This window comes from Diabrotica undecimpunctata, chromosome 8 (assembly GCF_040954645.1).
Source record: "Diabrotica undecimpunctata isolate CICGRU chromosome 8, icDiaUnde3, whole genome shotgun sequence".
Taxonomy (NCBI): Eukaryota; Metazoa; Arthropoda; class Insecta; order Coleoptera; family Chrysomelidae; genus Diabrotica; species Diabrotica undecimpunctata.
In genome coordinates, this window is record NC_092810.1 from 764,337 (window position 1) to 791,215 (window position 26,879).

The 26,879-nt window shown below is 33.4% G+C and overlaps 2 protein-coding genes and 1 long non-coding RNA gene across 3 annotated transcripts; 2 read left to right on the forward strand and 1 right to left on the reverse strand.

The window, feature by feature from the left end:
- Positions 1-309: 309 nt before the first annotated feature.
- RhoL (Ras-like GTP-binding protein RhoL) lies at positions 310-13,180 on the reverse strand. Its single transcript, XM_072541774.1, has 5 exons — positions 13,021-13,180; positions 5,402-5,516; positions 3,963-4,077; positions 2,968-3,088; positions 310-1,129 (listed from the first exon to the last, which is right to left on the reverse strand). Exons 2-5 carry the CDS (start codon positions 5,506-5,508, stop codon positions 918-920), a joined length of 555 nt encoding a protein of 184 aa, XP_072397875.1. The 5' UTR covers positions 5,509-5,516; positions 13,021-13,180; the 3' UTR covers positions 310-917.
- Positions 3,135-26,386, forward strand: LOC140448665 (uncharacterized). Its single transcript, XM_072541773.1, has 4 exons — positions 3,135-3,773; positions 17,972-18,225; positions 25,542-25,605; positions 25,956-26,386. Exons 1-4 carry the CDS (start codon positions 3,699-3,701, stop codon positions 26,223-26,225), a joined length of 663 nt encoding a protein of 220 aa, XP_072397874.1. The 5' UTR covers positions 3,135-3,698; the 3' UTR covers positions 26,226-26,386.
- Positions 19,359-20,520, forward strand: LOC140448663 (uncharacterized). Its single transcript, XR_011951747.1, has 2 exons — positions 19,359-19,970; positions 20,025-20,520. It is a non-coding gene; the product is annotated as an uncharacterized lncRNA (long non-coding RNA).
- Positions 26,387-26,879: the final 493 nt, after the last annotated feature.

A 26,879-nucleotide genomic window follows, 5' to 3' on the forward strand; every position in this document is an offset into this window, starting at 1 on the left:
TGTTTTATATTAAGTTATTGGTCCCCTGTTAAGCCCGTATTGCATTATTGTTTTATGATTGTTGTTGATCTTATTAAATATTCATTTGATATCTTTGGCCAATATTGCTTCATTAAGATTTTTTGTTCTTCTTTCTCTAATATTTTTTCAGTATTTGTAAACTCATTTTGTAGACATGATGACAATTTTTTATATTTTATTTCGACACTTTTATCATATAATAGTCTCTCAACAACGTTGAAATCCGTAAAACCACTTGATACAGAATGTTATCTCAAACCTCTCAATAGAAAAATAAAAATGCACTAATGTAATAAATTATTTATTTAATACGATTTAAAGAATATAAATGTACATCCAGTTCTGAAATACTGTGTGAAAATATCAATTAAGCCTTTTCCTTGAGAATATAAACAATAGAAACGAATATGCCATTTGAAATTTAAAAAATACCTAACCAAAAAACACGTAGACAAATCTATTGAAGTTTTTTGTGGAGAATTTGTTTAGTTGATTGCATCGGCACACTCTGTTTATGCTGCCTTATATTTTCAATTAAAAATAACTCTGAAATTGATCACCCGTTAGTAGTGTTAAGATTGATTTCTTTATTTTTTCCATATTTTTTAGTAGATATTTTCCAGTGAACTCGTGTTGTGGTTCCTCAGAACTGCTAGAAGAAGAGTGGAGTTCAAAAAAACATAACAAAACAATTTTTATAGTCTTTTAACACTTAATATCAGTCTAAATATTTTTCAAGGCGTTAATATCCTAAGTTTCGGCAATATAATTGAACATCATCGGTATTATACATTTATTTTAATTGAAAAAAAGGCAGAATTAACAAAACGTGCAATTATTGTAGTATACACAATTTTAAATGGCATATATTTAAACAGTCCTTATTTGGAAGAAAATTATAATACAGTACAATGTCTAGTAACTGGTTTTTTGTTTTTGCTCTTTTTGTACACCCGTATAGCTTCGATGAAGACTTCCTCCAACCCTTCGTTCATCAAAGCAGAGCATTCCATGTATCCCTGCGCTTTAACCCTTCGTTTCAGCTTTTTGCCTTCTTCGGGAGTGTAGCAAGCCAAGCTGGGATCAGTCCGTAAGTCTTTTTTTGTTGCTAGAAAAAAAAGGAAAGCCTTTAGAAGGAAAGAAATGGTATAAAAGGATTTGTACAGTGTGTGTTGGCATTATTTACGACATATTTGCGAGTGACAGCTGACATTTCAAACAAAATATAATTAAAATTTTGTATTTTAAGTCAGCTTCTCACGCGTTGAGATCCAAAAATGTCTATTAAATAGTTAATTATATCATTTGTAATTTGTTCTATAATAAAAACTAAAATAACAAGCGGAAACAATTTTAAAACAATCTTTTTTCCATTTTTTTAACCCCTTACCGCATAGTGGGTCATTAGGGTAATAAAGCGCCATCTCAATGCAGCAAAGTGAACTTTTATGAAAATTTGCAAATATCCGCGGTCTGACAGCTGATCATAAAAATTGTGCAATTTGATATTCAATTATCGAAGTTTCTACTGAATAGTTTTGTATAAAAAAATAGCGACATCAAGGATAGATCTTCAAGAAAAAATTTCTGTAAGTATTTTCACGTATTTCTTTATATTTTGGTATTTTTTGGTCAAAAATATGCTTGTGCCATATATGCCACAATATGCACTGTCGTGCAAAACTTTTTTTGATATATGGCATTCTAAACTAAACTAGGTATTATTTTTTGCGTTCTAAACTAGATATTATTTTTTTTTATTTTAGATACCTAATGGATCCAAAAAAGTTTTATGTTGAAACTCTTGTGGTAGTGGACATACCAGATGGAAGTGAAGACGAAGGACTATCAGATGATGATATTTCCCCTATTATGTTAGCCCCAGAGTCAGACTATGAAGATGATATAATAGATAATAATGAATCAGATATTATTATCCCAGAAACGGATTTAGACAGCAGTTCGGATAGCGAAGATGATATTTCTTTGGACGAATTACGACGTAATCTAATAAAGAATAGACTTAGATCCAACTTAGAAAGGAAGGAAATTTGGTAACATCAGATGATGATATAAGATTTCTCGGATCTACTGACCTGCCAACTGAGTTGTAACTCCTGGATTCAATGTTGGAATATTATAGGATCAAACTCAGACCAAAAAATTGTACATGCGTATATTTTTTCATATTATTGACTTGATGACTGTTAATGCGTGGATTCTTTGGAAAAGAATTGACAATGAATATAATAATTTAGCTCTGGCACATTTCAAAATCGCAGTAGTAGAGTGTTTATGGAATGTTAATAAAGCTGGTTTGAGTACAAAAAGGGGTCGTCCGTGTGGAGCTATGGAAAAGTTACAAAACAAGAAAAGAAGTGGTCCAGCAACAGATATTCCAATGCAAGATGTACGAACAGATGGATATGGTCATCTTCCACTATGGTGTAGTGAAAGGAAAAGATGCAAATATCCTTGTCGTTCAAAAAGCTTCATAAAATGCGAGAAGTAATGTTTTTCTTTGCTTAAACAAAGATAGAAATTGTTTTTACACTTTTCACACTGAATAATTATTATAATTGGAAAGTAATAAACGTCATTTTTATTTTACTTGTTGTTTTTAATATTTTTACGGTAATCTTGGAGTCGAGTTTGTAATCGTAGATTTTTTTATAAAAAATAAAAAAAATCATGCAGTAAGAGGCTAAGTTATAATTAAAGAAAACGAATTGATTGTTTATGAAAACTATGAATAACAATCTATTTACAATTTTTCTGTGAAAAGCAATTATTCACAAACAATATTGCACTATATAAACAATCACTCGAAAAAATCGCAATTTTAATACTTGATTATCGGTTTTAAACCAAGTCATGACTAATCAGTAAATAACAAACAAATTTTGCAATAAATACGTATTTTCATTTCCTATAAATGATACTTACCTACTAGAAGGATTGGGACATTTGGGCTGAAATGTCTAACTTCTGGTACCCATTTTAGAATCACGTTATCGTAGGAGGCCAAATTTTTATCGACAGAAAAGCACACCAGGAAACAATTCGTCTAAAAAAATTAATATATTCATCAATATTTAACAAAAATCTATAGCAAGTATAGAAATATTTCTAATACTTTTAAAAGTGCAAAAAGGAGAACCTACAACGTGCAATAATGAAAATCCACATATTAACTTTTTTACATTTACTGCGTATTAAGACTTCTTATTAAAAAACAGTTTTTCTAAAGTACTTCCAGCTAAGACGTGCATTCATTTTCTCCTATAAAAAGTAGTTTACATAATTATTGATCAAATAATCTAACAATCTACTAAATAAAAATATTTTTAAACCCAGAATAAATTTTCAAAGCGAGACGCCACTGATTACAATAACTACATACTACCCTTAATAATAAAAAATCAAAATAAATTTTGAAAATATGTATCTCGATTTTTACGTTTATAATTTAATCAAACTATAAATTATATTAGAATTGTGTAGATCCTGTTCATTTTTTAATAGATTAAAATTGATTTATGCGTTTTGATTGGAATTTTCTGCTGTAAGCAAGCGTTGAAAACAAATGACTGTGTAAAGTGTCTGTAGGAACTGTCAAAACGCATTTTCAGTAAATAGTTCGAAGTGATTATACCGCTCTTAAAATCTATTTAAAGATGGATCCAATGCAAGAAGAAAAAATCTTCGAAGAATGCGCTGATCTTCTCAAAACTTGTACTTACATATTAAAGGTAGGTTTTAATTATATATCTTTTATCTTATTACTGGTTAAGTACATATATTGCGGTGCTTATCATTACAATGATAATAACGCGGTGTTTAATTATAGTTTTCGGGAAATTGCTATTGTTCGCACACGAATATAAATAATATATTAAATCTAATCAATGTATAAAATATTTAAAACACACAAAACTTACGTGTGGATAAGACAATGGCCTAAGTCTTTCGTAGTCTTCTTGTCCGGCAGTGTCCCATAGGGTCATATCATATTCTACATCATCGACTATGAGTTTTTGTCCGTAGTGCTCAAAACTAGAAACAAACAAAACTTAATTTTTGAACTATATTGTTGTAAATATTTATGCGCCTTTTGTATTCAGACAATAGGTATGTACTAGGCCACCTGTCAATAAAAATAATTTATGGTTTTTGTCCTTTTTTTTTTAATTTTGTAATAATTTGCATGTTAAAGCCTTACTGTTTTATGAAGTTATTGATTTTATATTTGAAAGCATGTTAAAATGTGTTAATTTGTCATGCATAATTTTTTAAAGGTTTTTTGTTTAACTCAATCACTGATATATCTTTATAAGTCAAAATAAGTTTATTAAACTAGTTTTGGGCAATGCACTATTGTGTCTTTACTGAAATTATACAAAATATTACTTTCTAATAACTGTTGACGAAAATATTGTATTAAAACTTGTATTTTGTCAAGTAGTAATTGTTTTGAGTTATTTGTTTAATGTTTATAAACAAAGATTCAATAATAATATATACATAAATACACCAACAAATGTATTTCCTCGATAAGAAAATGTTTGCTATGAAATTTTAAGCCGACGCATAATTGGTAATCTAAAATAAAGTTGAAGTAATTAAGAAACTGGATAATTAAAACAGATTATTGAAATTTTTCAACATTACGACCAGTAATTACGAATGTTCATTGTTATTTATCTGAAACGATTAAAATGTCGTTATTTTGGGTTATAATTTACAATTCTCAGAAAATAGAAAGTTTTTGTAACTTGAAATCGGAGCGTTGGGTCTTACAGTGGAATTAAAAAATATTGGTGGCTTTGTGACGTGAATTTTTAATAAAACTTAATTATAATTTTTGACTACTAGGGTTTCCACACCTCGCAAGAGAAAAAAAACGATATTTTTTATTACCAAAAGGTCATTCTTGAGTCAAATATTGTAATAACTGTTTATTGCATTCGTTTTTTATTAAACTCATATGTTATGAGTGTTATATTTGGCATCAATAAATTTTCCACTCACTTATCTCTATGGTTGGTAAATAATTATCAAGAGAAGTTGTAAATAATAAAATGCAAAAGAAAAGCCACATGGAAGTGAGGTGGATCACGACCACCAATCCTTTTGATGATGTAGGTAAATATCTGGGATGTGTGGTAAGGTGTGAGACTCTAGGATATTAATAATAGAAGATGCTGAGCAACAAGGAGAAGTCAAGGAGTTATATAGGTACATAATGTCTTAGATGAATAGATAAATTAGGAGATGCACCAGACTTCAATTTATTGAATAATCACCGAAAAAATCAGCAACAAATACTTATCGATACGTTTGTTTAAAAAAATTATTAAATAAAAGTAAAACTACTTACACAGTAGGTATATATTCTTTAGGAAATTCCCCGGTGGTGTAAGTACTGAGCAAGCATGTCTTTCCCACTATACCATCTCCGACGACAGTTACCTTTACAGTTGTCATGGCGAAGGCTAAAAAATATTCACCTCGTTAAACAGTTCGAATCAACCACAAAACTATGTCTCCAAACAACATCGTAATAATTGTAAATGCATTAGGTGCGTGCTGCACGCCGTGTGCCGGTATTCGACAATGCGATACCGAAGCAAACAATCCGCCGATTGGGCAAGAGGCCGAAATGCCTAGAGAATCTTAATTAATCGAGTATCGAATAGCTATATAAAGAAAATAAAGTGGTTTTACTTCCGCCGTGCGTTAGGTAGTCTCCCTTAAATGCACTATGAACAATTAAAGACATATAACAATATACAGGGTGAGCAAAATATTGCCATACGTGTAAGTCACACTATAAATTACTGGGTAAAGTAACTTCTTGAGGCCAATTAAATTATATTTTACTCGACACAACTGTATACGAGCCTCTTCCCATATCAGTAGGCCCACCTATGGAATTTGCAGTTTAGGTCGATTACCATAAACAAATTATACTCTGCATGTTTTTATAAGTTCCCATATTAATTAATATGGCATTTTTATTAATATTTATTAAAAACAGTACCCTTATGGTTTTTTATTTATTTTCAACAATAAAAAGAAATTTCACTAAACCTGGCTATGCATTCACTTATGTCAACATACGTTGATGTTTTCATAATTACGCTAAATTCACAGGTAACTATGTAAAAATGACATCAAAACAATAATATTGTCAATTAATATCAAATGTTTTTTGTAGTATTGTAAAGCTTTTTGCCGTTTGTGGATTGTACAACGGGTCTAGGTAAAGTTATCGATGAGAAAATTTTTTTTTTATTAAGTTAACCGCGTCCACCATGAAAGGTTATTTTCGGGGAAGAGTTGTGCATAAAATCAGATGTTTGCTTATAACAACTAATTGCAATTGAGAACTTAAGTCTATTTTTATATTAGATATTAGATTGTACAATTTGGTTGGTTTTAGAAAATTAGTCACTTTATCACTTTTACTATACTTCAGAGCACTTTTCAGATCACTTGGTAAATCACTTTGAAGTCGTTTTCATCAGTATATTCAGAGGTGTTATCCTGAATACTAAAATCTTGGTTTATTTTACTAAGTAGTTTTTCCTTGATTCTTGTAATTCTAGATTTAATTGCTCTTTCGTTCAACATGGGATATATTTCAGTTAGCATATGTCCCAACCCGTGTATATCATGTGTGTATTCTAGGGCCAGTTCTACTGGGGTAAAAGAACCGTGAACGTCTTCTAAGAATGCTAGTACTACTACTACTACTATCGGTTCACAGCGTTCTCCGACGCCTTCCGTCTCCTAACCGCCATTCTTCTCTATTTAACCATAGGCCTGGAGGGATTTCTCTTTTCTCTAGTTCTTTTTCGATTCCCTCTCTCCAGCTTCTTCTTGGCCTTCCTCTTTTTCTTCTTCCTTGTGGTGTCCACGTCAAAATCTGTTTCGGAATCCTGTCATCTGGCATTCTCTGTACATGGCCGTACCATATTAACTGTTTTGTTTTTATGTCATCAACTATTGTATGCTTGACTCCCATCATTTCTCGTATTTTCTCATTTGGTATCCGATCTCTTTTTGATTTGCCTGCTGCTCTTCTTCAGAAGTCCATTTCTGTTGCTAGTAACAGTTTCTCTGTTCTTTGTTTCATTGGCCAAACTTCACTGCCATTTGTGATTACACTTTTAAGTATGGTATTGTATATGAGTTGTTTGTTCGCGTTAGTATTGTTTGGTCCCACAGAATGCCGTTCATCATGGATATGGCTTTTCTACCCTATATGTTTTCTGCCTTTCTCGATGCTGCTATAAAAGACAGAATGCTAGTAATTGGACGTAATTTAGTACATATGGTGGGGATGCATCCTGGATAAATTGCTTGACTGGTTGTAATAACGACTCAATATTAATAGTTTCTGAAGTGGATTTGTCTAATTTAATAATTTTGTTTTATTTTTAATTTGCACTGGTTTTGATTTCATAAATTCTGTTTGTATAGTTTCTGTAGGAGTGGAGCAAGTTGGGGATGACACTTCCGAAGATCGTTTATTTGTATTATCGGTATCAGTGCTGACTTGAGCATCCATTTCTTCTCAAGATTCGTCATTTACATGTGTAATTTGATTTTGTTCGGAGCTAGTGGATGGTATTTGTGGAAGAAAATTTTCCTTCGTTTGGGGCTTTTGAGTATTTCATGGATAAGAGGGATTTGAGGTATACTCCGAGGAAACATGACGGAATCGGCTACAGTAAAATTGTCTGTAGGTGCAAAGTAAAATTGTCTTCAAAAACTAAGTACATGGCTGTATTGTGGGTCTTGTATTCCAGCTCTAAGGAACGAAATCGGAGACATTAATTCAAAACCAAGATTGATTAAAGACTGATCGATTAAGTCATGGGGTATAGATGGACATACGTTGGATAAAACTAATCTATGAGCGGGTGTAATTAGTTTACGTGCTTTGATTGTATGCTCCAGTTTTAATTTCGCCATGTTGACTTAAAAAATCATCTACGACTTGTATGCTGGAAAGGTAGATGCATATTCTTCCGTTTGACATTTTGGATGAGAACAGTACATTTTTTGGATGGACTATAGTTCCTACTGCAATGGTGTACTCCTTTGTTCTTATTTCATCTACTGCCGGTAAAATTATGGCCTGGTTTTTGTTAAGAATTTTGTTAATGGCTGTTGCTTAGTGATGGTAGAATAAGTAATGTTTTGGTGATCGGGATTAATTGATGGACCCCTGTAGTCAGAAGTACCACCTGTCATTTTATCAAATTTATTCTTCTATCTTTTTTTTTTTAATTTAAATTGAACTTTTATTTCAATAATTTTAATTTGGGTAGGTCCGACTCTGTTTATTTAAAAGTAAATAGTCGATCTATGTATTAAAACTTCTAAAATGTACGCTGCGTTTTTATTTTTGTACTCTAAAATTGAATTTTCTTATCAATCTAACGTTGGGCCAACTGATATGGGAAGGGGCTCGTAGAACAGTTTTGACAGTTGAAATGTGTACTATAAAATATTACAAAAAGACTCTCATCTATGGATTCATTAATTTTTTAATAGAAATATTTTTAAATAAAAAAAAACAAAACGTCAAACTCATTATTTTGCTCATAATTTAAAAACTTGTCTATTTAGAGATTTGACATCAACAGACAATTTTTTTAGAACAAAAGATACACAAAATAAGATATGCTAAATTAAAATCGGTTTATAAACAAGAAAGTTATTGTAAAATGAACAACAAGTCGCTGTTTTTGAATATCGTTAATAACTTTTTAATAACTGAACTTAAGGGTGCAGGTGCCTCATAACAAAAACTTAAACATAAGCAAAATGACGGAAAAGAGATTGGTCTTACTGTGGACATCAATTTATAATTTAAAATGCACCTTTCACTAAACAGATCAATTAACTGAACAACTAAGTAGACAGGTACTTATTGTCCATGTATGTATATGTTCACAAAAAATTATCGATAGATAATAGAAGTGATTGACAATCAGATATTTCAAAATCCTATAGAATTACGAGGCCCGAGTCTGGGAATTCACCAAAAGAAGTTTTTGAATTATGAAAAAAAATCATTTTTGATCGATAATATCGGTGTGTGATTAGCATCAGATAAAGACTTCTCCTACAATGTTTTGGAATCATATTTTACCAAATGTTTGTATTTATCTATTTATTTTATTTTTATTTTGTCTAGTTATCGATATTTTTAAAAGTTTGAATGCTGAATATGGATTTAGGAGTGCACTGGGTAGCCGTGAGGCACTTTTTCGCGTAAATGTCCTTCTTTAGACCAACGTTAAGATCCTTATGCGGCTTTCACCGATTACGAAAAGGCTTTTGATAGTATATTTGGTATACAGAATGGAACGATTTTGGTCGTACTAAGAACCAAAGTCAACAAAAATGTGACTTGGCGGGAAATTCAAATTATTTGAGCTTTTGAAAATTTTAAACGCCTATAAAAAAATAACAAAAATATGGTTAGCTGGACAAAAATATATATGATGTATAATCACCAAAACTATATTCCAGAATTATTTCAGAATTCTTAAAATGGTACAAGGCAGTTAAAAATCGAAAACACCGGTTTTTTCCGTTTATTGAGTTACATTTTTAGTTAGAGATGCTCTAAGTACTCTTTTGAAAGTTATTTGAGTAAATATCTGATATCAATACCTTTAATTTTAAACCTCAGTTGAACCATTTTGAACTCTTAGAATCAGAGTTATGGTGATTTAAAAGAGAAAAATCTGACTAGAACCGTCGCATCCGGCGTTTTCACCGGTTTTTCGTCGTTTTTGAGTTATACTTTTAGCTAGAGAGACGCTACTCTTTAGAAAATCATTTGATCGATCAGTCGACATCAATACCTTTAATTTGGACCCTTGGAACAGGAGTTATGATGATTTAAAAGACGAATATCTGGTTAGAATCTTCGGTTTTCCAGATATTTCGCCATTTTTTCGCTGGTTTGTGTTATATTTCTAGTTGATTATATTATTAAATGGTATATGTGCTGATTTGCTGCCATTTACTGTAACTCGCAACAGTTTTAACTATTTTTCTAGATCATGAATCATGAATTTGTAATTTTGACAGCCTGTAATAGGAACCGATATAGAATCCATTATTAAAATATCGTCTGCATAGGTACCAATTGTGCTGTTTACTCTTGTCGGAAAATTTGCCGTATAGAGTAAGTATAAAGTTGGTCCCATTATACTACCCTGAGGTACTCCCGATAGAATTGGAGATGTTTGGAAGAGAGACCTGGAAGTATTGATTGGTGAGACGCTCCTGACTGTTTCTTTACTGCCTCATTGTTCCGTTATAGTTGTATAAGCCAGATCATTTGCAAAATAATTTCTCTTACAGAAGGAAAATGCCAAGAAAAAATAAAAAAATCGGAAAATAGGAAGAATCTCTGAAGATCTGATGAGATAGGCTATTGAATTAGTACAAGGTGGCATCCCAATACGGCAAGCAGCACGAATGAACAGACTATCTTTCCAAACAGTCCACAGATATGTAAAAAACATTAACAAGACGGGAACGCCCGTTTATGTCCTAATTACAAAGTAAAACAAATTTTTACTATCGAACAGGAGAACGACTTGTGCGAATATATAATTAAATGTTCTAAAATGTTTTATGATCTATCAAGACAAGATACTGTCCGAAAACTGTCATATGAATCCGCAGCCTACAATAATATAGTGGTTCCAGCAAACTGGCATACATCAGAAGGTTGTAGTCTTGCAAGGGAAACCGGTTAAACAGGAACCTTTACGGTTCAAAAGTCCCAAAAAGTGTTTACAGAAAGAGGTATATGACATGTTAGTAAGACTACAAGTAGCGAACGTGGAACGCTCGTAACAACATGCTGTATTGTTGGAGCATCTGGAGCAGCCATTCCTCCTGCTCTGGTATTCCCAAGAGTACACTTTAAAAATTTTATGATAAACGAGTCGCCCCCTGGAACTTTAGGACTAGCTTCAAAAACAGGTTGGATGAATGCAGAGTGCTTTGTGCAAGTTGTTAAGCATTGTATTAAGCACACTGGTAGTACCAGACAAACTCCTTTTTTATTACTAATGGATAATCATCAAAGTCATTTATCGATTAAGGCAATCGATTTATGTAAAAATAATGGCGTTATAATCCTAACTATACCGCCACACTGTACGAACAGATTACAGCCGTTGGATGTAGGCTTATTAAAACCATTTCAAACTTTCTATAATGCTGCAGTAGATGCATGGATGATGAACCATCACGGTCAGACATTTACAATTTATAACGTAGCAGCCAGTGTGGGCACAGCATATCCACGAGCAATGACGCCAGTTAACATCACAAGTGCTTTTCGAAAAACCGGAATATTTCCATTTGAACGGCATGTCTTCACTAAAGAAGATTTTTCGTCAAGTTTTGTGACAGACAGGCCACTTGTTGCAGTTGAAGCTGCTTCTGAAAATATAAATGAATCTCTAGATGTAGAAAATCCAGGTCCAAGTAATACTGATACCACGAAAACCTTTATTAGCTCAACAGTTTTTAAGGGTTATACAAAAGTTCCGACAAGAAAATCTGGGGAGGACAACAAAAAACGCAAAGGAAAGATGATGATAGCTACGGATACCCCGGAAAAAATGGAACTGATTAAATCTAAAGAAAAAACACCAAAACAGAAAAGTAACTAGGCGCGTATTAGATAGTGATTCTGATACAAGGAGAATACGCGAAACTGTGACTACATACGAACAAATCGCTGTAGATTACGTCTTTCATATAAAAATTGCCTTGATTATAACTATTACAATATTTGTATTTATTATGTCGTTAAATAAATAAACTTTTCAATTGCATCTCTTGCTATATGTACCTGCTCAATTGTTCCATATTGTTGCCTGAATCCAAACTGATAATCCGGCATTAACTTTTGTCTGTCGATTATAGAATTCATTCTTTGAAGGAGTAGGTATCCTTTCAATGATCTTAGAGATAATGGGAAGCAAACTGATTGGACGATAGGATGATAGTTCTTGTGGATGTTTTTTTGGTTTCGGTATTAGAATAATTTGTGCCATTTTCCATTGAAACGGAAAATAGCCCAACTTTAGTATAGCGTTAAATATGTACATGACCAACCGAAATCCTTCGTCAGTTAAATTTTTGCAGATTTTTCTCGATATTAAATTAGAGGAGACCGGTATAAAATCCTTCAGCTTATCACGAAAGGTAAAATCAAGAGCCGCAGAGGAATTGGAAGGAAACAGATGTCATGGCTCAAGATCATTCGCTATTGGACAGAAATATGAAGTGCCCAATTAGCTGAAGACCGTGAACAACTCGCTAATGTAATTGCCAACGTTAGGGGAATCCAATATGGCACCGAAAGAAGAAAAGGCCTTTTATACATAAAATATTGTTCAACAATGAATGTTAATTACACCTTGTATATTTCGTGTTGATTTATACAGAACATTTGACTTATAGGAAAAAGTTTTTTTTTTCGAAATATTACTAATTTACGTTACTTTTGGTACACACTGTATGCAGAAATAAAAAATATATGACAAAAGTTTTTAGGTCTTCTTATTTTTGCATTCAATCTGCCCTGTGATCTTCGATACAAAATATATATATGTCTATTATAGTATTGGTATTTTTTTTAACAATTTTAAACAAAACCACTTTGTGATTTAACGAGTAAAATCAACAGAAATCAGGAAGATTTTCTTAATCCATGAATCATCTTTACACTATTACATAAATAATTTCTAAAAATTTAGTTAAGAAAAGTACCGCCTATGATCTATAAGCGTCAGTAAGATTATCGCGAAAATTTATTATTCATTTCGTACTCTCCAATGAAACAAAAACGATGACGTGAAAGTAAGGGCGTATTTACTAAACAAACAATACATCAAAATAATAAATCTTGTAAGAACGACGACGATAAAAAACACTACTTACATTTGCAATAACAAAAATATCACATTCTTCAGCCAGTGTCCCGATTTTTTCGAGAAAAAAATCCACAATAGATGGATATTTGACACTAAACACACATTGTATAGTTACGTTCGTATTGGGAATATAACTAAAGGAAACACTTATCTCATTTTCTTATCAATTTGTCAGTTTCACTACAGTTTGCGATAGCGTGATAATAAAAATGGAATTTCTAGCTGCCTGGCTGTACGTGCGACAATAATTAAAAGATCCTCGCACTCTTAGTCATTTTTCCGCTGGTCGCAGCAATTTAGGTAATTGAACAATTTGGTGTGGACTTCATAAAATTTGCTGAATTTAGGTTAAACAATTATGTGGACTATTTCTTTATTATTATTACCATTGCGGCATCATTCAACTTCTAAATAAATTATCTTTTACGAGGACTGATGAAAATTATTTTCCTTTGTTCTTTTGTAATAAAGAAAAGTCATCTCAGAGACGTCTCCTCTTTTTGGCCCCCACTAGTTATTTTTCGTCCTGAAATGTACTAATGTTTAATAAATTATGCGAAAAAAACTACCTGATGTGTTTTTGTGAAAAAATATTTGAAGAAATTGCTGTATCCCTTAATTTTTGACATATTTTATTTGACGATGATCTAATAAAAAAATATAAAGGATATAAGAATATATCATCACCATCATCATCAACCTGTATGCGTTTACCGCTGGACATAGGTCTCCCTCGGTTCTTTCCATCTGTCTCTCTCTTGTGCGGCTTGCATCCAGTTGCTAATACCCTTCAGGTTGTTAGTCCATCTAGCTCTGCTCCGTATTGGTTCTTGCCTTTGTCTCCACTCTAAAATACGTTTTGTCCATCGGTTGTCTGAAAATCTGGCGACGTGTCCTGCCCAATTCCATTTTAACGACGCAATATTTTCGATGGCGTCTGTTTTTTTTTTTCTACGACGTATTTCTTCGTTTGGGATTCGGTCTCTCAGGGAGACACTCCAACATCTGGCGCTTCATAGCCATCTGAGTAACGTGAATCTTATTAACTACCTTTTTTATGAGTGTTAATGTTTTCGCTCCATAAGTGAGTACAGGTAACACACATTGGTCAAAGATTTTCCTTTTGAGGCATATGGGTAGATCCGATTTACATACATAGTTTAATTTACCAAACGCTGCCAGGCTAATCCTATGTGACGTGGGAGCTCACATGTCTGGTTATCTCTGCCCAACCGAATTTCATGTCCTAGGTACTTATACGATGTAGTCCACACAATATCTTTTCCATCAACAGCAATATTTCGATTTAGCACCAGATTAGTCATTATTTGCGTCTTGTTCATATTAATCTTTAGTCCGACCTGCAAGGAAGCCTGATATAATTTTTCAAATATTATTATTGCATCATCCATACGATCGGCTATAAGGACGATGTTATCTGCAAATCTCAAATGACTGAGCTTTTCTCCATTTATGTTGATACCATGCTCGTTCAGATGTGCCTTCTTAAAAGTACTTAAAAGCGTCGTGAATAGCTTTGGAGATACGGTGTCTCCTTGCCGTACTCCTCGCTGTATACATAATTTATTTGTTTCTTGTTCAGATAGTTTTACGCTAGCTGTGGCATTTTGGTAGATATATTTGATTATGTTAGTGTAGCAATATCATTAGCGAACACAGTCTGAGGGAAGCAGAAAGTGACTCTGACCACTTCTTGGTCAGAACAAAAATGAGAACAAGGCTAAAGACGAGACAGCCAAAGCAACGCCAACAAGGAAACATATGGGACATTTCAAGGCTCGATTTACCTGATAATGCACGCCAATATCAGGCACAGATCCAAAACAAATTGCAGACACTGGTAGAAGAAGAAACATCAACGTCATAATTGACCATAGACCAGAAATGGCAAAATATAACGAACGCCATAGAAAGTGCCGCAGCGGAAACTATAGGAAAAGAAAGGAATAACAAGAAGAACAACCAGTAGTTTAACCAGGAGTGCGAACAAAGCTTGCATTAGAAAGCAATCAAGAGGCTAGAGTTACTAACACGCCCTAAAGATGAGAACAGGGAAGACTACAACAGATTACGGACTTAAACGAGAAGACTTTTGGATTGAAAAAAGAAACAGTAGTTTCTTTTTTCATTCAGAAGCGAGGAGATAAGCCGCCAATAGCGAAAGTATTTTGAGCAACTCCTAAATACATAAAAATCCACAACGACAGGGCAACAAAGACATTACCAGTTAGTCGAGCCTGAAATACCAGGGCCCACACTAGCTGAAGTAAAGTCCGCAATTTCGTCCTTAAAAAACCATAAAGCCCCAGGCCCAGACGGCATACAGGCGGAACTACTAAAAAAGGGGGAGAAAAGCTCCACCTTGAGATATATCAACTTATAAGAGAAGTCTAGGAAGGAGAAGAAATACCGAAACACTGGCATGAAAGCCATATAGTACCTATCCACAAGAAGGGAAACAAACAAATATGTCGGAACTATAGAGGAATATCGTTAATTAATACAACGTACAAAATTATATCCATGATACTGTCTAGAAGGCTAACTCCATACGCAGAGGAAATAATAGGCGACTACCAAAGCAGATTCAGACCTAGAAGGTCGACCATAGACCAGATATTCGTCCTACGCCAGGTGTTGGAAAAAAACTGGGAATTCAACCGCGATGTGCACCAAATCTTCGTGGACTTTAAACAAGCTTACGACTATGTTAGCAGAGAAGCATTGTGGGAGACCATGGTAAAAATGGGAGTACCTGGAAAGCTGGTACGATTATCACAAGTGAGCACAGAGAACGCTTCCGCACGGATCAGAATTGGCAGCACCACGTGGGAGGAATTCCTCATTGACACCGGGCTTAGACAAGGAGATCCTCTCGCCCCCCTGGTATTTAATTTTGCACTGGAACATGCGGTAAGGAAAGCTCAACCACAACTGACAAACGGATTTGCCTTCCAAGGATCAAAAATACTATTGGCGTTTGCGGATGACGTGGACACAATTGCACAATCCACCACAGACGCAAAAAGAAGTTTTCACCCTATTCGAAAACACGGAGCCAAGGAAGTTGGTCTGAAGGTCAACGAGGACAAGACCAAGTACATGGTGGTTACGAAGAACCCAAGGCCAAGGGTTAGACAAAACGTAACAATCAATGAATACAACTGTGAAGTCGTCAAAGAATTCAAGTACCTGGGAGCTATCGTAACATCTGAAAATAAATATGAAAAGGACGTGGCAGCCAGGATAATCGCAGGAAACAGGGTATATTACTCATTAATGACCGTACTTAAATCAAAAATACTCTCAATACCAGCAAAAATAAGAGTGTACAAGACAATAATTCCTCCCACAATAACGTATGGAAGCGAGACATGGACTCTGAACCAGCGGGAAAGAAAGATACTGCGGACTATCTAAGGGCCTTGCAGAGAAGAGACAACAGGAGAATGGAGAAGAAGACACAATGATGAACTCCAGACAGTATATGGAGATGAAAACATAGTAACCTACTTTAAATCAAACCGAATAAGTTGGGCAGGCCACGTACTAAGATCGAGTGACGAAAGACTCCTGAACGCCACATTCTGGGAAAGGCCCGATGGCAGAAGGTCAGTTGGTCGCCCAAGAAAGAGATGGAAGGACGCAGCAGCCAGTGATCTACGCAAAATGGGAATACAGCAATGGGGAATAGCTGCTCAGGACCGACAACAATGGAGAAAATAGTAAACGCGGCCAAGACTCACATAGAGTTGTAGAGCCAAATGATGGTGATGAGTGTAGCGATGGTCTATTCGGCATTATGTCAATGCTTTTAACATTTTCTGATGGCTTGTGGTATCGAATGTTTCTCGTAGTCAAGAAATATCAGTGCCAATGGTTCGTTGTATTCTGCAGACTTCTCTATCAGGTTCTTTATCACTAGTAAGTGGTCGTTAGTGCTGTATCCCGATCCAAATCCAGCTTGTTCTCTAGACTGATAGTTTTATTTAGCGTCCAGTCTTTTTTTGATAATTTTTGTGAAAAGTCTATATATGTGTGAAAGCACACTGATAGGATGGTAGTTTTTTTAAATCTGTTATGTCTCCTTGCTTGAGTAATAAAGTAATAACTGCATTATTCCATTGAGAAGGAGTTTTCCTTAATAGATGCATTCGGTGAAAAGCTTGGCCAAAGCCTGGATAATTTTATTTCCACCTAGTTTGATCGATTCGATCACTCCTCCGTCATCGCCAGGGGATTTGTTATTTTCATTTCTAAAAGTGCCGTTTTGATTTCGTATGGAGTTATTTCTGGCATTAATTCTGATCCCTGGTTTGTGATTTTAGACAGGGGCTGATCTTGCCTTTCGTCGGTGCTCTCATACATTTCACGATAAAAGGATTCGACAACTTCAAGGATTTTGGTTCTATCTATATTCTAGTAATGTTTCCATCTTTGTTTTTTATTTTGTACATATTTTTGTTGCCTATGTTGTTCGTATTTCACTTCAAAACTTTTAAAGTTTTGTTTTCTTGAATTATTTTAGTTATTTCTCTTGTATTGTTTTCTCTTATACCAATATCTTACAGTTATGCAAACTAATCATTTTTGGTGAATGCACAAAACGGTGAAAGATCTTCGTGAAAACCAAAATATTTTTGTTGGCCATGATTCTGTTGTTAGGTGATTTTCGTAAGACTCGGCACGTGTAGACAATTTAATTAATAACTAACATGCGAATATCTGTGCAACAAAATGAAACTGCAAATGTGTTTTCGAAGTAGTTGTTAGACATTCCAAATGTCTATTAACTATTAATTCCTTTTGTTTGTTTTAAATTTATTGTATACAAAAGATAATAATGTTAATTTCATTTATAGAGATATAAGTACAAGGTGGAGAAACAAATTGTACGACTTATTTAAGCTGTTTCTAGTTTCTGTGCGTATTTTTAGGATGAAAACGTTGAGAATCCGTCCACAAAAAAGTTGGAGCTAGAAAAGCTCCACGAAGAAAAAGAAAATACGGCTAAGAAACTGGAGCTCGATCGAAGCGAAAAATATGCACATTATTTGGGTCTTAAATTGGCTCATAATAGACTCATGAAAAAAATCTCTGTTATTGTTAAATGTACACAAGAATTGAACGCTAAGAATCGTAACGTACAAGATGATGGCAAGAAGATACTTGACAATGAAAAGGACCAGTTGTAAGTATTACGTACATAATATGTCTTAGTTAGAGGGTAGAGGAAAATGTTTTTCGCCTTTTATTTAACTTACAGCTACCTTACAGCGTTTAAATTTCAAACTGTATTGACGACGATGTTGTTAACCTTAAGCAGCGAGATCGAGTAAAAATTTCTATGATCTAATATGATATGGTTCAACTTTGATAAACATTTGTTATTCTTCGATTTTGGGTGAATTTCTTCGTCCTCCTGTATCTTCCAATAAATTTACCATCGACATTATCTGATAATATAATCATCGTATTGAAAAAGATGTTACTGTTCTCGTTACAAAAAGTTCCAATTCTACATCTGATTCATAGCATTTTCCTATTATACATGTACTTATATTAATTCCTCTAGCATATACAGGTTGTCCAGAAACTCTCTGACAAATCTGATCGAAAATTCCTCAGATAATGGTAAGACAATTTAATCCAATTCACCTAGTCAGAGAATCATTTTCAGGCGATTGAACCTCCAGAGTTGAATTGAAACAGCACCTTTTGTACGATAGTGCCCTCAAGGTGATGTTCCCAAACATCACCTTGAGGGAATATCAAAACACCGTTGACAATATAGCGAAACACATAGCCGGGAACGATAAGTTAAAAGATATATTTGTCCCACTTCTTTCTTATAAATTTCCTCACAATACTACACCACATCTCTAATTACTCTATTATATGTTTTTCCAAGATTAATAAATATAATAAAAACTATTTTGTTATATTGTGTTAAGTTGTAAACCTACCTTAACATTAGTGGCATGTCAAATAGAAGAAGAAGCCCGGGAGTGAAAGAGAAGCACAATACTCTGAAGAGAAGGACAGACATGAACAGTCGACAGACTGCTCTTATGGCTCTTTAGAGATAATTACGAGGATCGATTGATATAAAACTAGCCTTTGGTAGAAAAAACAAGTTTTTTGGAATTAAATCGATTTATTTCTCAACATAGTCTCCTTTTAGCTCGATACACTTAGTAAGACGATATTCCAATTTTTTTATCCCATCTGAATAGTACTTTTCCTCGAGCTCTTCAAAATAGGCCGAAGTTTCAGCGACGACTTCATCATTTGTTGCGAAACGGCGTCCTCCGAGCAATTTTTTTAGATTTGGAAACAGGAAAAAATCGCTGGCGGCAAGATCTGGGGAATACGGTGGGTGTTCAACCAATTCATAGCCCAATTCGTGTAATTTTGCCATGGCGACTGCCGATCGGTGAGCCGGTACATTGGGCGCGTTCAGCAGACGGAGCAGCTACCGCTCCGCTACTTCCGAATCCATCGGTTAGCGCTGGACCAAATGTCATAAGTCAAAACCTGCTGGATTCCGCTACCGCTACCTTATCTGTCAATGTCAAATAATTTGTCATTTTAAAAATTAAATATTTTTGTTCTTTGTTTACGTTTGTCAGTAGATTACCAATTTAGCTTGACTTTTAAATATTATTTAACTTTACGTCACATTCATATAATAGGAATATAGAAAGGAATGACATAATTAGAGTATTAGTGGAAGAACTTGCGGACGAGGAAAATAATATCCAGCTAATTGGAAATGTTGTGGATCAGTTGACACAAAATGAAGAATTAGAGCTAAATAATGTTGAGAGAGCTCAAGTGCCTCCTAATCAAAATTTTTATGAGGAAACCATTCACCAATAATATATGGGAGATCTTTTTGTAAAGCATTTTCGCATGAGTAGGGAATGTGATGAAGTAGGTTTTAGTAAAGATTATTAGTTCTTTGAAAACTACATATAAATATTTTAGGTAATTACTCAGCAACTAGGAAATTTAGGAGTTATACCCATTTCAATTCAATACCCTACAATTCCTTTAGATAAAAAGTGGAACATCTATTAATGTGGCGAAAAGGCAAATAGAATGATGATACTTGTATATATTTTGGTTCATTAATATTTATGTTATATTTACAAACTTTTCTTATTTGGCTTATAAACACACTTTCCTCTGTAAAATAATTAATTTTAATAAAACAAAAGCTACTAAAAATATATCATTTTATTTACAACATTTTACAAGTTTTATTTACAGTGCTATAAATGTAGTTAATACAATAAACTGATTTGGAAGAAGAATATATGAATAGTATGATTACAAAAAAAAATAACATATACAGTCACAAAATAAGATAACAAATCAATTCAGAAAAAGTCACAAGGTATAATGGTATTAAGTTATCTAATGCATGCAGATAATGTAACACTAAACACAATACAAAAGCTGAAGTCGAAAGTATTACAAAGTTGGATCAGAATTATCACTTTTGAAGGGGAAAACTGATAGATTAAAAATTTGGAGCTTCTTTGAAGAGTTAGCCAATAGAAGAGTTCTGGGAGTAAAGCTGTTATAAGAGTAATTGAATCTATGAAAAGAATATAAAAAGTCTGCACATACCTAGTTGCAATATTGGAGAATAATAAACAAATATTTTGGAGAGAAGTTTGAAGCAGGTGCACAGGCTGTTGATAATTTTAAATAGAACTATTAAGTCTCTTTGATTTCTATATACCTCAAGAGAAGTTCAGTATACATTCTAATGCAACATATTCACAGTATACATGCATCCATACAATGGCATGACAGAAAATTGGACAGTCTTAAGTTTCAGTTTAGATGCAATGTAATAGGGGGACAAAACTGTAGACCAGTAAATGAAAAGGGATCTAACCATGGAGAAGGAGATCAAATAGCAGAGATGTAAGAAAAATCTTTGATGGTTCTCTTCACAAATCCAAGTAGCTTCATAGATTTCTGTATTGTTGTGGAAATGTGTGATTTATAGTTAGAGTCAAGGTTCACACCTAGATCCTTGGTTTCAAAAGTAGAATATATGGTTAAATTGTGTTTACTATATTCGAATATTATTGGGGGATGAGGAAGGTGCAAATGAAAACTATGACATTTTGACGCATCCAAATACCATTTTGTGTGCTCCACTTAGAGGCGATCAATATCCTTTTGCAGACTTCGGCCTGGCATTTGTTTATTTTAAAGCATTTTAAATCGTCAGTAAATATATAGTAAATTTTCACTTACTTGGAAACAACATATTAGATAGTTGACAATTAGATTAAACATTACACACAATTATCATCTAAATAAGGAAAGCTATATAGTGCCTGAAAGAAAGACTTTGATATGTAAGTAATAAAACCATCAACGAATTGAAACAATAATTACATCTATAGGCATGATAACAACAGAACTAAAAAACCAGAAACAGAGAGGAATAACACCAGCTTTCAGAACAAACAATTACTTAAGCAAATATAATAAGCACCAGAGCCAACATAAAAAACATTTATACAGTGGGGTATAACAAACTTAATCAAAAACCCAACATACAATATTACATCTGTTAAACTGGTAGAACCTTAAACAAATGTATACCAGAACACAAAAGAGCTTTCAACAACAAAAAACAGAGTCTACATGCACACTTCACCTTTTATATCATAATAATTCATTTAGTGAACAATTTCAAATCCTTATATTAAGAAATTTATGAACCCTCACACTGCACCATAGTGAAAAAAAAGGACCCTTCTGGCTGTATATCTTTTTAACTCTATATACACACAAAATTAAAATCTAAGTATATATCTACACATTTCTTTAAAAAAAAACCTTAATTTGTGTTAGTTAGAGGTGAGAATCACTATATGATTCACGCAGCCTTGTTGACTGATATCGTATATTACAGCAGTGTGCATCAAATGCCGATTCACACAAAAACAAGTCCATATGATTCATGCGACCGTGTTTATCAATGTAATATCGTTTATTACAATTATATGTCCATTTCCACAATATAGGCCATTTTACAGAAAAATACAATTTTGCTCTAAATGAATATTATTTATTTCCAACTGTTAGCCCGTAGGTGTTTGTTGATTTCACTGTGTACTCTGTGCAATTCTTTATACTGTGAAAATGAGTTAAAAAAAACAAGAGAAACTAAATAGTGTAATGAAAACAATATTTTTTTAATATATAAAGTTTTTGTTAATTTCTTATTAAAATAACAATGTATTTAAATAATAGTTTTCGTTAAAAAATAAATATATAATAGTTGACTTAAGTAGTTTTTATCAGTAACCCACTTTTCAGGCTGTGAGAATCAAACATTGGTTCACATATTTCAGAGGCCAAATATAGTTTCTGTTGCTTACAGCCGTCTACGTTTAAACTGCATTAATGATACTTTGATATGAGAGACCACAATTGCTTCTCAGAGCTTTCATAATTTGTGATGTGTGAGCATTACAAATGCGTGTGTATTCGATATTTGATTGTCGCGGCTGTAAAATCGTATTACCCGTGTATCACATTATGCTTCTCATGGCAGTGAGATGTATTAAAATATACAGATATAATTCTGAATGACCAATTTGAGACATACAGCTTTCCCCTCCTTTATTTGTTCAGAGACTATAAAGTGTAAAACAGACATTTGTTTGTCAATTGAGAAAGATAAAATGCTGAAATAGCTGTAGTGGGAAGAAATTATAATAAAAGTTATAGAGATGTAGAAAACAAAAGTTTTCAGAGTTTTCTTTTTAGATAACATTAACTATAAGTAATGATCAATTTCGACGTAAACATTTTTAATAGCTAATATATGAAGTGAAAAGAAAGTATGAACAAAACATGAAGGAATGGAACCAAACAGTCATTAAATTGTAAAGATAAATAATGGATCACCTTTTTGTTATAAGGAAAAAGCTGGAAAGGAATTAGAAATCCAATCAAGAAATACCTCTAAACAAGTTAAATAAATTCAATGGATATGTCCATATAATAAAGTAATATATGGCTGGAAGTAAAAACGTAAAAGCAAAACAAACAAACACCTAACCTTCAATTTTAGTACAGACAGAAATGTCATGAATGACATTTCTCTCAACATGTTGGATGGAGGTAGCGATACATTTTTACGCTACCAAATTTGACAGGCCGCTCCGGAAGTAGCGGAGCGGTAGCGGTTTCATTTTGCAGACATTTACTCAACAGTTGTGGAGCAGCTCCGCCTGCTGAACGCGCCCATTGTCTTGGTGAAAGAGCACTTTTTTGCGTTCCAAATCGGGGCGTTTTCGAAGCAAATCGGCATCGAATCGATCCAATAATGCTGCGTAGTACTCACTATTGATTGTTTTTCCTTTTTCCAAGTAGTCGATGTGGATGATGCCCTGCGCATCTCAAAAAAAATCGGTTGCCTGTAAAGTCGGTTTTACGGGCGAAGATTTTACGTGACAACGTCTTTTTCTCGGTAGAATATTTATTGATATGAATTATATATTATTTATTTTATATTATATTATTGATCTTATTATTTTCTACAAAATTTATTTGAAAATTTTTTCGATATATCAATTAGTTGCGGAGATATCGATCATTGAAGTTATTGTTTGCTACCAGTATTTTATATATTTATTTTTTTCAGTTATAAAAAATTACTATTTCCAATTGTGTCTACCAAGTATGGTCACATGTATTTGCCTACATATTAAATAATAATAAGTACAGATAATGTTATGTGACGTTCACTTCTGATTATATATATTTTAATATTTTTAATTTTAAAGAATCAATTTGAAAATCAAAATCAATTTTTGCTAAATAAATTTGAAATTAATTAAAATTTGTAAATGTAAATGGTAAAGTTGAAAATTAAAACATTTACTAAAATTGGAATTTGAAATTCTTGCTAAACACAGTTAAATTCTAACTCCGCGCGTGGTGATTGGTCGGTTTAGTTCGTTTGTTTGGTCGCCCTGTTTTGACAGGTTAGAAGTTATAATTTGTTATTTTAAATGTTTGACTAGCAATACGCGCTGTTTCTTCTCAATCGACTGAATTACGATTGATTGCAGAGTGATTTAAACTAATAATTTACTTAACACTATCAACATTTGTCAATAGTATGACATAACCTATAAACTCAGTTTCTCAACTTTTGTGTCAATCTAACAATTAATCAATCAATCATAGTTTACGATAATGAAATATTAGTGTACAATTATTTACCTTTATTGTTGTAGTTGTTGTAAATGACGAATCTAAGCACTCCACATTTTCACTACAGACACAGCTGACGATACTTTCAACGATTTTCAACTTTAGCGATTCAACGCGCCTAATTCTCTAGTGCCGCGCGCAGCGGACCGATCATGTTTGAGTGGGAGAGAGACGCAAGGCATTCGCCGGTCCGGCGGGCCTCTCTCTCGTTCGGCGACTCACTGTAACAGACGTGAGCGGGCGTTACACTTTTTCTTAAATGACTCCGAGCCACAACCTAATTTAAGACGTTGTCACGTCAAAACAGTTCTTTTTCCATCACTTTGCTGACCGAATGTGCACTCTTTGCCTTCTTCGGCGGCCCTTCGCCGCGTTTGCGCCACTGTTTCGACTGTTCTTTGGTTTCCGGTGTCTAATAATGCACCCAGGTTTCATCAACGGTGATAAATCGGCGAAAAAAATCCTTCGGATCGCGCCGTATCGTCACTAAAAGCGTCTCCGAAGTGGTCACAGGTTTTTGCATTTGATCGATTGTCAGCAAACGCGGCACCCATCGCGCGGATAGCTTTTTCATATCCAAATGATGGTGAATGATGTTGTGCACGCGTTCGTAGGAAATATTTATGACCTCTATTAACACTCGTACGACCACGAACAAATTCAGCTTTCCAAAATTTTACTGTTGCTAACGAAGGTGCAACCTCACCATAAACTTCGTCCAGGTCGGTTTTGACTTGCACATTCGTTTTACCCTTTTTGTGGAGGAACTTAATCACCAAACGATACTCGACTTTTTCTATTTCTCCGAAAACACGTATTTGCTTGCTTTTGACGGCTGTAAAAACCAAACTAATTGTTTTTAAAACTTAAAATTTTGACAGACGTCATGTCATGAATGGTAAATGTCAACACCGAAACCAATTTGGTATCAAGTATCGCCATCTATCAAAGGTGAGTTAAATATCAATCTATCCTCGTATGTATTAGTATTAGTTTGTCTTGTAATAAATAAAATATACAGAAATAAGTCGTCTTTTATAACAAAAAGCCCACAGAATAGAACAAACATATTTATTTCTATATTTCAATTAACTTAATTTAAAAATTGCATTTGTTGTTGATTTGTATAACAAGAAGTCACAAGATTTGTGTTTCTATATCAAAATTTATCGCCGAGTTAATGGGCGAACCTTGTCAGTTAAACAAAACAAAATTCTGTATCCAAATAAATGTTTTAAATTTCAGTGACGACAATGCCCGAAAGATGGAAGATACAGAAAAACAATTGGAACAATTGCAAACTAGATTTGTAAGTAATATATTTTCAACTATGGTTTTTTTCCTATCAATTCCGTTACGTGTCATCAATAAGATATCTATGTCGACGTAGAATATTATATTTGGTGTATTAGAAGGTTATCTATAAAGCCATTGCAAAAATTGTAATTGAGATAGGCCATGGAATCATATATAAATATGTAGGTACGATTCTGTAGTGATTGCAATGACGAATGTACGAATTTATTTTGAATATCTAATATGGGAATGTTTAAACCTCCGAATAAAGAATTCTTAGTCCAAGGCCTGCTATGATTACATTTTTTATGGCTCGGTATTCATTATAACAAATATATTTTTAAACTAATTACGCATTTTAAGACTGAATCATTCCTGGAACAAGAAATAACCAAACTGGCGGGACAATTGGAAACTGCCAAACAAGACAAACAAACGATCGCCGAGCTTCCGCCCCGTACGGTAAAATTGACAAAAAGAGTGGAAGAGTTGAAGGATTTGGCCACAGAAATCAAAAGTACCACCGAAACTGTTCCCGGTATAGAGAAAAAGATCAAGGAAAAAGAAAGTAACATAGAGTTTTTATTGAGACAGATGCGCAATAATGAAGCAAAAAATGATTCTTTGGAGTAAAAGATATTTCTCATATAATTGTTACATATAATTTAAGTTTTCAAGTTAATTTAACCAATTTTCAGAATTTAAAAATTGTTTATTTGTATTTAATATGTTTTGAGTTTAATTTGTAATTTGTTTAATACACTTAATGATTTATGAACAATATTAAATAATGAAATGCTGTCCTTGTGTTCCATATTCTATCCTATATCCTATTTAATCATTTTCAAATCGTGTAGTAAGTGTCATGGATACAAATAACAGCAAATAGCTAAATTCACGACAGTTGACACCTTAGTTACTACCAGAAAGCAGTAGAGATGTAGAAAAATAAATAAGAAATCGTTCTGAAACTGTTTTCTTGTGCCATATCTAAATTAACATTTATACTCCATTCGCTTAGCTCGGGCATATTTTGACAGATTCATTGTTGGAAACCTACAACACAACAATTCCTACTTCTCAGTATTAATAGCTCAAGTATCCTGCTATTACAGACTTCTTTCTTTAAAAAAAGAAGAATTATTCTAAATAGTGGAAGTGTATACTAATTCCATCAAATTTTGGGTAGTATATATTTAAAAAATATATTTTAGTTGTTATAATTTAACATAATTATTTATTATATGGTGCAGATAAATAAATATTGATTATCGGTAATTCACCAAC

Bases quoted from the DNA above. Each gene is read 5' to 3' on its own strand.
- LOC140448665 (XM_072541773.1), top strand. From the start codon at position 3,699: ATGGATCCAATGCAAGAAGAAAAAATCTTCGAAGAATGCGCTGATCTT. The intron at 3,774-17,971 runs GTAGGTTTTAAT...GCGTATTTTTAG, and splicing joins CTTGTACTTACATATTAAAG to GATGAAAACGTTGAGAATCC. The intron at 18,226-25,541 runs GTAAGTATTACG...TTTAAATTTCAG, and splicing joins GACAATGAAAAGGACCAGTT to TGACGACAATGCCCGAAAGA.
- RhoL (XM_072541774.1), bottom strand. From the start codon at position 5,508: ATGACAACTGTAAAGGTAACTGTCGTCGGAGATGGTATAGTGGGAAAG. The intron at 4,078-5,401 runs GTAAGTAGTTTT...GTTTGTTTCTAG, and splicing joins AAAGAATATATACCTACTGT to TTTTGAGCACTACGGACAAA. The intron at 1,130-2,967 runs GTAAGTATCATT...TTTTTTTTCTAG, and splicing joins TGTCCCAATCCTTCTAGTAG to CAACAAAAAAAGACTTACGG.